Source organism: Austrofundulus limnaeus, unplaced genomic scaffold (genome assembly GCF_001266775.1).
Source record: "Austrofundulus limnaeus strain Quisiro unplaced genomic scaffold, Austrofundulus_limnaeus-1.0 Scaffold277, whole genome shotgun sequence".
In the NCBI taxonomy this organism is placed as follows: domain Eukaryota; kingdom Metazoa; phylum Chordata; class Actinopteri; order Cyprinodontiformes; family Rivulidae; genus Austrofundulus; species Austrofundulus limnaeus.
Window position 1 is genome coordinate 194,988 of NW_013952679.1, and position 8,456 is coordinate 203,443.

The 8,456-nt window shown below is 39.1% G+C and overlaps 2 protein-coding genes across 3 annotated transcripts in view; one reads left to right on the forward strand and one right to left on the reverse strand.

The window, feature by feature from the left end:
* focad (focadhesin) overlaps window positions 1-4,797 on the forward strand; it is a gene marked incomplete at its 5' end in the record, with an annotated part of 114,289 nt that extends 109,492 nt beyond the window's left edge. The window contains 4 exon segments of the mRNA XM_014021068.1: window positions 2,363-2,460; window positions 2,868-3,119; window positions 3,283-3,358; window positions 4,562-4,797. Coding sequence (XP_013876522.1) covers window positions 2,363-2,460; window positions 2,868-3,119; window positions 3,283-3,358; window positions 4,562-4,635 — 500 coding nt within the window.
* An 18-nt stretch (window positions 4,798-4,815) lies between these two features.
* Window positions 4,816-8,456, reverse strand: part of hacd4 (3-hydroxyacyl-CoA dehydratase 4) — a 6,928-nt gene continuing 3,287 nt past the window's right edge. The window contains exons 2-7 of one of the 2 annotated variants that reach the window (XM_014021070.1): window positions 7,762-7,868; window positions 7,510-7,637; window positions 7,313-7,422; window positions 5,959-6,065; window positions 5,054-5,161; window positions 4,816-4,911 (exon numbers count right to left, since the gene is read on the reverse strand). In XM_014021070.1, coding sequence (XP_013876524.1) covers window positions 4,832-4,911; window positions 5,054-5,161; window positions 5,959-6,065; window positions 7,313-7,422; window positions 7,510-7,637; window positions 7,762-7,868 — 640 coding nt within the window. In that variant the 3' untranslated portion in view covers window positions 4,816-4,831. The other variant, XM_014021069.1, reaches the window with a different exon arrangement.

Sequence of the window (8,456 nt, forward strand, 5' to 3'; positions counted from 1 at the left end):
CACACACACACACACACACACACACACACACACACACACACACACACACACACACACACTGTTTCCTCATTTACTGTGAATATACTGTCATCATATTGAGAATATTTCTGCATACTTTATACTCTTAGCTACATCATTGTACATCCAAACATTCAGCTCACTCATGAGACAGGTGTTATCCTTTAGTTTTTTAAATATTTAACTTAATTCACAAATATTTTTCACATCAAATTATATTAAGATCTCTTCTTTATATTGTTCTCATGTAATCTGCTTCAGAGTATGTGATCTATTTTATTTTCTTTTGCTAATGTTAGCTATCATTCTTCCATTTTTAGCGTTTATCTAGCCTTTTGATACTTTAGCATTTAGCTTGCTTAGCAAACCACAGCTACTGTTCTGCTACTTTTACTTTTTTTTGCTAGCTTTAACTATCATTCTTCTGTTTTTAACTTGTAACTAATATTTTGCTACTTTTAAATTAGTTCTAACTAATAAACAATGTGCGTCGCTCATTTACTTGTTTGGTGTTTTTCAACTATTTTGGCAATTTTAAATGTAATTTAGAATGGGTATCAGTGATTCATTCTCAGTTTTTTACTTATTAACAGTCATAGGGCGGTACAGTCTGACACCCTGTGTTGGTCAATGGATTTATCATATTAATATATAACATTTACTCCCTCTGTTGGCAATAATCTGTACTATCAGCTCCTCTGAATAGACTGTCATTGGGACGTTAGAAATTTCACCCTATGGACACTTTCTGTTAGTTTTAGTGCACTGATACAAACATGGACCTAACTTGAGCTCATAAACTGCAGAAATATTGTTCAGCAAAACTTAGAGATATTCTGTTTAAAAATGTATTTAGAGCAAACAGAACACGGAAAACTGAGGAAAACAGAACAAATAAAACTGGGACTTTTTGCCAAGAAGATAGGACTGATTTTAACCTAATCCATGGTGACTGTATGTGAATTACTGAGCTACCACTGAGCTGTGGTCATGAAGTCCTCTGTTTGTATGTTAATTTGTAAATCTGGAGTGTCATTGCAGGATTATTACTCCAAATTAAATTAGTAATAAGATCCAAAAAGCTGTTTATCTGTTTACCCACAATTAAAATACAAAATACTTTTGAGTGGATGTAGGTGTTTCTCTGATTTAAAATTACATCAGACTTTTTTTTTCATGAGACACAACCTGCAGAGAGGGAGAAAAAACGACAATTAAATGATTAAATAGGSTTAGATGTCAGGTTTGTCTAAGAGAAACCTAAAAATATTCAAAAATAAACTAACACTGCGTAAATATTACATAAATCAGAGGGAATGCCGGCTGTAACATTTAATAGTTTGTGTTAAATTGTTGCATCATTCAGCAGTGCTACACTCTATTTGCTCCACAAGCTAACATCTGCTAACCAGTTCAATAAATAGCAGTGATTACATCGACTTTATAAGCTTATTTAATTGCTGCAATATTGTTTATCTGGTCAGATCACATCCACATTGAGGTAAATAAAATAAAATCTGTTTACTTGTGAAATGAGATGTTTTCTTGTTTCTATTCTGTTGGTTTGTCCATAACTCACAGCTTTCTGACAGTTWATAAACATTAGATTATATACACTAAAACACTAGTAATCATGTTATTATTATTATTAGTTTTATGATTTCTACATCATCAGTCCTTTTTATCCTCTGTTTCCAACATGTACAGTAATGTACAGTAAATCCAGACTCTCTGTTCTGCTGAGATCAGCAGTTTCTACAGTAGATCACATGGTCAAAACTCACTCCAACTGTTCTATAGAACCTCCATGGATCAAACCATCATCACAGCAGAGTACTGCTCTCTTCTGAAATTTATAGCAGTTTATCCTTTTTTCTAAACCTTGACACTGCTGTCAGTTTCACATTAAGTTCTTATTTATATGAAATTCTTCTGCATTTTGCAACAGAAATAACTGCAGAATGAAGCAACAGCACTTAGTGCRGCGTGGTGGTGGAGGGCCACATCCTGCAGAGATTTTCTAATACGGTATTTCTGTTGAAATAAAACCAAACACCACTTTAAAACAGCAAAAATATTCCTTTAAGTGTTTTTACTGTTTAATAACAGCTGCACACACAACTCCAGTTGTAAAATAGTAAAATAACACAGAAATAAAAACAGAATGCAATCATTTGCAAAGCTTAWTATTATGGCACTAGTGTTTCTGATTAATTTGTCTCATTATTAAAATACGACATTTCTGATAAAAGAATGGATTCAGAACACTAGCTGCTCACTGAAATGTGTCCCTGAAGTGAAAACACACATTCACACACTGAGCTCTGCGTGTCCTTCTGTCCAGGTGTGTCCAAACGATGCGAGTGGCTCCTGGAGCTGATGGGCCACATCAGGAACGTTGCCTATGGTGCAGCTCCTGTCACCTGTGGAGACACCAAACTGGTACGGTTCTGGTATTCTTGCACGTCGGTTCTGTTTAATGTGAGCAGTGACTCAGCATTTCTACATGTTTGTCTTGTTCCACCACAACGACTCCTCATGACGTTCTGCAGATCCTTGGAATGACTCATTCAGCTGAATAAAGACTGACATGATTCACTTCATGTCTCCACAGGCAATGGATAAACTCAGGAAAAATAAATCATAAAAATCATATAAAAATGAACAGTTTCTTTACCAGAACCAAAAAAATAAACCCATTAGGTGTCAGATCTCTTTCCTSTAATGCTGTGTTCAGACCCAACATGTTTGCTTCTGCTTTGGAATGAAGAAAAAACAAACTATAAATTGTGATCTTGTTTTACTCGTCTGGTCAAACTCTCACTGAGTGTTTCTGGTTGTGTCTGCAGGCCACAGACTTCCTGTTCCAGCTCTTTGCAGCTGCTGTTGTTTCCTGGGGGGACCACTTCATGCCCCTCCTCCTTGGCATCAGGGCCCRGTGGTTCCCATGGAAAACAGGCCCTAGGCCTCCGACGCTCACACAYGGTCTGTACGGGAAAGGTCCACTCACCGAGCAGGCTCTGCCACAGTGCATGCTGGGAGTGTGCCACAGCCTGCCGCTGCTGCTGGACAAAGAGCCGTGGAGCAGCCAGACGCATAAGGTCAGTGTTTGTGTGGATATGAAGCCCGGTTCCCAGTCCAGACCGGTCTGGAAGGAACAGCTGTGGYTAAAGCAGGCGTGTCTCCACAGATACTGGATTAAACACACATAGAGTCCGTCTTTAATCACAGTTTATACTTATCAGTTTTGTGTTTGTGTCTCAGTTTATAGATTGGCTCCTCAACATAACAGAAGGTCCTGAACACAATCTGTCAGCCTCAACCATCAGCACAGCTAAAGGTGAATGACACAAACAATCTACTTGGCTCACATCATTTATTAGAGAGTATTACAAAAGTTTTCAACGCCTCTTAAAACCAGCTTATTGGGGCTTGCCATATAAAATGAATGAGAGAGCAGGGGAAGGCAATGCGAAGCCCTTAAGGTTTTCTGTAATTCAACATGGCACCCAGATTCAGCCGGTTCAGATGTTATCAGTCCATTAAATGGGCAATATTATGTGTTTCTCAGGCATACATTTAAATACTATACCATAATAAAGTATATCTCACCTTTAGTTATTATTAAAATGCTGTTTTTATGTTTATATAGAAACAACCAGATAACCAGATTGCATAAATAACCTTAGTGGCTTTATGCCTCATAATAACCTGCTGACAGTCTGAAGCCATTCTGTGGGACTGATAACCGCTGMTAACGTCCATTTAATGAACTGATAACATCCGAAGCGGGTGCCAGATTTCTCAGCAGTTTTAAGACATACAAAGCTGAAATTTGGTGGGGTAGTAGCTGAGAGCTAACTCAACACGTTCTGAACGCTGAACAGAAGTTTAAGCTAATCACTAGTGCTAATTTTTCTTTTGAAAAATATTCTAATTCAGCCATTTTAAGTGTTACAAAGCTGAAAACTGGTATAATAGTAGCCAAGAACAATCTTTGACACATCCTGAACGCTAAATAAAAATGCAAGATGGCCGCCGTAGCTAATTTGAAACTGCATTAACTCAGCCATTTTAAAATACTTTTAGCTAAACTTTGGTGTGGTGGTAGCTAAGAAGGATCTCCATCACCTACTGAAGCCAAATCAAAAATCCAAGATGGCCACCATAGCTAAAATGCAAAATTGACCATAACTCTGCCATTTTTAGACATATTTGACTCAGATTTGGCATTTTTCATCAGCCCGGACAGAGTTAAACAAATCTATCAGAGCTGTGTCTTGAGGAGTTCTTGAAGGAAACCAGTCTGAGTCTCGATGAATAATGGACTATGAAGGTGGAGCATCTGTATCCATTTCTTATGATTCATTTAAAGTCCATTTAAATGTGAGGCTGTAAAGCAGCTRAACAGTAAGAGAGATTTAACTCTGAAGACAGGGTGAAATAATGAAAACATTTTCAGTGCAAACAGTCATTTCTTCATGTTTTCCTCAGCATCAGCAGCAGTGTGTRCAGAACCATTAACTGTCTGCTCTCGTTCCAGCTGCTCTCCTCAGTCTGAAGTCCTCCGTTGAATTCAAGAAGAAAGCTGTGTGGACCCGAGCTTATGGCTGGTAACTGACACCGACTGCCTCTTCAGTCATGAACCGGACCTGAACATCCTCAAAGTGCAGCACGGACATTTGATAACGGCACATTTCTTTCTTTTAGTATCTGAAACATTCCTTTCATGGATTGTGCTGCATCTATTTCAACTCATTAAAGCAGTGTAACACATTATCTCTGTGTAACATGTCATTGTCCAGTCGCTCCGTCATTTCTTCTTCTTCTTGTTCCCTCTGTGCAGGTGATGCTGCCTCTCCTTCAGCAGCTGCCACACTGTTACAACAGCTCCTGAAAAACAAACCCTTTCGTTAAAATAAGATCTAAAACAATCACTGTAATAACGTCACACTGACAATAATAATAAGAAAACGTGTTTGATAATGGCAGATTGTAAAGTTGAAATATTTTAGGTCCAACTTTTCCTTCTTACCCAGAGACAGAAGAGGCAGGTAGAGCATCAGTAGCGAGGGGGGCTGAATGGCCACAGAGTGGGGGGCTGTTTGCTCCATGTAGGGCAGCGCCTGGTAAAACGTCACACCTGTGGAAGAMATGAGTTTTTGTAGATAAACACACAAAACAATGATCACCAGCTGCAGAACCTCTTTGATGTTTCTGTTCCTTTTCCTTCTCGTCTGTTGTCATACGTATGGAGCTAAATTAGATCCATAAAATTTGTTCAAAATAAAAGTTTTTGAAACTGAAAAAATATATATTTGAAACTGGAAAAAAAATCGAAATTGAAAATAAAAAATTGAAACTCAAAAAAATTTGTTGAAACTGAAAAAAGTTGAAACTGAAAAATAATTTTGAAACTGAAAAATAACATCTTGTCTTTTTTTCCAGTTTAATTTTTTTTTTTTTTTTCAAATTGACTGCTCAACACAGACTGGACAAGCTGTTGCATTCAGGAACCACCTGCTTCGAATTGAATGTTGTCAGTCCATTAAATGGTTGTTATTAGCAGTTATCAGTCCCATACATTGTGTGCAGGCTGTCCCTCCTCTACCTCCTATAGAAGTACCACAACTAATCCATACCAAAGCCTCTACGTTACACTGAGTTTAACCCTCAGAGGACTTACKAAAGAGATGAAAATATTCTCCAGCCCTGGCCTCCAGAATCAGTGGTTTATTATCACGCACTGCACTGGAATGCACTTTTCTCACACACTTCCTGACAATTTTTCATCTACACATTTGCCAACTCATTTCCTGTTCTGTCCCACCCTTCTCTTGCACAACAGCAACTTGTGAAACCAAACAACACAGAGTRTGCTGCTGCTCGACCTCCAGACGTCTGCAGGCTTCAGTGTTTGGAGGCTGAAAGTCATCTCACCTTCAGTGACGACTGACAGGATGTACAGSGGGATCCAGAGAGTGTAGCGGGTCCACAGCATGCCCGTGGACGGTCTGTCCAGAACACACAGCAGTTCATGAGGGTAGCTGTCATCACACACATTTCATCATGTTAGTAAATGATTAATCAATAAACTGTTTCTGGCTAATCATGAACTCAGAAGGGAAATGCAGAAAATCAGCAGTTAACTGGGTTAACTCACTGACCCACCTCTTCTAACTGGCTTTTAACCTCTTCAGATTTTTTTTTCAACAGTCAGAGGAATGTATGGAGAATCAGGTTTTTCAGTCTCAGCTGGTTAGGCTTTGGAACAACTTAAAGCTCAAACAATTAAAGCAGTTTAACCAAACACTTGTKGATTTTTCACCATATTGTTTACATCAGAAAGCTATTTTGGGTGGAGAAGTTTAAAATRGTTTGTTTTKCAAMATGTGTCTTAAATAAYGTGTGGCAATGAACATTTCAAACAGCTGATATTTACTGTAAATACAATAATTTGACCCTAAATCTTATCACTCCTATACCCCTCAACCTCCTGTACCCTTAAAGCTGGTATACCCCCAAATATCCTATACCACTAAAGCTTCTATACCTCCAAAGCTATAAAGCTATTATACCCCTTAATATTCAATACCACTAAAGCTTCTATATGTCCAGAACTCGGTTACCCCTCAACTTTCTATACCGCTAAAGCTTGTGTACCCATGAAGCATCTATTCCCCTGAATATTCTATACCACTAAAGCTCATATTCCCCTAAAGCTTATGTACTTCCAGATCTTCTATGCCCCTAAAGCWCCTATACTTCCAAAGCTCCAATACCCCTAAATATCGAATATGCCTATTGCTCCTATACCCCTAAAGCTTATGGACTTCCAGATCTTCTGTACCCCTAAAAGCGTGTGCACTTCGAAAGCTCCTATACACCTGAATTTTTTTATATGGCTATAGCTCCTATACCCCTAAAGCTCCCATACCCCTAAAGTTTCTGTACCCCTAATGCTCCTGTACCTCTAAAGTTCCTATACCCCTAAAGTTCCTATGCCCCCAAAGCTCTTATACCCCTAAAGCTCCTATTCCCCTAATGCTCYTACACCCATAAATCCCCCATACCCATAGCTGCTGTACTCCTATACCCCTAAATCTCTTATACCCCTATAGCTCCTATAAGTYCAAAGCTCCTGTCCTGAAAGTCCTATACCCCTGAAGTTTCTTTTTGCCTAATGCTCCTATAACTAACCCCTAAAAATCCCAACAACTTTCCTAAAGTCTTTTTTATGCTTTTAACAGACTGTTTCATCTGCAAATTTCTAAAAGTTTTTTTAATAGTGTACCGTAGAAGGTCTTGTATGTTCCATAAAAAGAACTGCACGCACACAACCGGTTCACTTTGGAACTCCTCTAACATGATAAGCACGATCAGCAGAAAGTTTTTCTCCATCACCTGAAAGATGAAAACCAGTAAATGATTCAATGAAATCATTGAAAGTAATTAACAGGGATACTGTTTCAGGGCTGAGCTGAGACCCACCTGTATAAACCGAGGAAGAAGTCTGGCTTTCTCAATCCCGTCTGTGATATGAAACATCTCCAGAATGGAGAGCAGCTGACAGAGACTCATCACAAAGCCGATGGAGTAAAACGTGTCGGCTAAAGCATCTGAAAGACAAAAGTAGGGCTTATTTTACCTGATGTTGCTGTCTAATGACTCAAAGTAGTAAGTTGTTCCCTCCCATTATAAGATGATCGTGGTTAATTGTTATTGTTCAGTCTTCTTCCTTACCTTGACCAAACATGAGAAACCTCACAATGGTGTTGGTCAGGATCCATGTGTGACCACAGAACTGGAACAAGTTATATGAGAAAATGTAGRCGAGCCTGAAGCTGAGCCTGCAGGATAAGACAAACGCATCAGAAACTAGACTAGATTTTTGTACTGCAGTATATTGTAGTGTCACAACTTAAAGCCTGTTTGTGCTGCCAGAGATCAACCTCACATGACACCTGACCCAGTTCTACCTGCGGGGTGGGCCCACAGGGAAGTGGCTTCTTGTCTGTTTTTTTTTTGGTTTGGTCCAGCTGGGCCCCAGGAGCCAGGGCTCGGTGACCAAGCCTCTCACCCCCCAGGGCTAGAYCTCTTTAAGGTGAGACATCCTGATGAACGTGATCAAGATATTGATCAGCAATATCAGGAATCATGGGCCCAGTTTGACATGGTAGACCCGATCAGGGACTAACTCCTCAGACCACATACCACTCAGGATCATAGGAGTRCTCAAACCCCACATTAGGTGGTGATTCATGTGGTGTTACTAAGAGGCTCATGAGACTTTGACCATCTAGTCTACATACAGCAGGTAAAATAAGTATTGAACACGTCAACATTTTTCTCAGTAAATATATTACTAGAGGTGCTAATGACATGAAATTTTCACCAGATGTTTGTAACAACCCAAGTGATCCAAGTTATTTGTAATA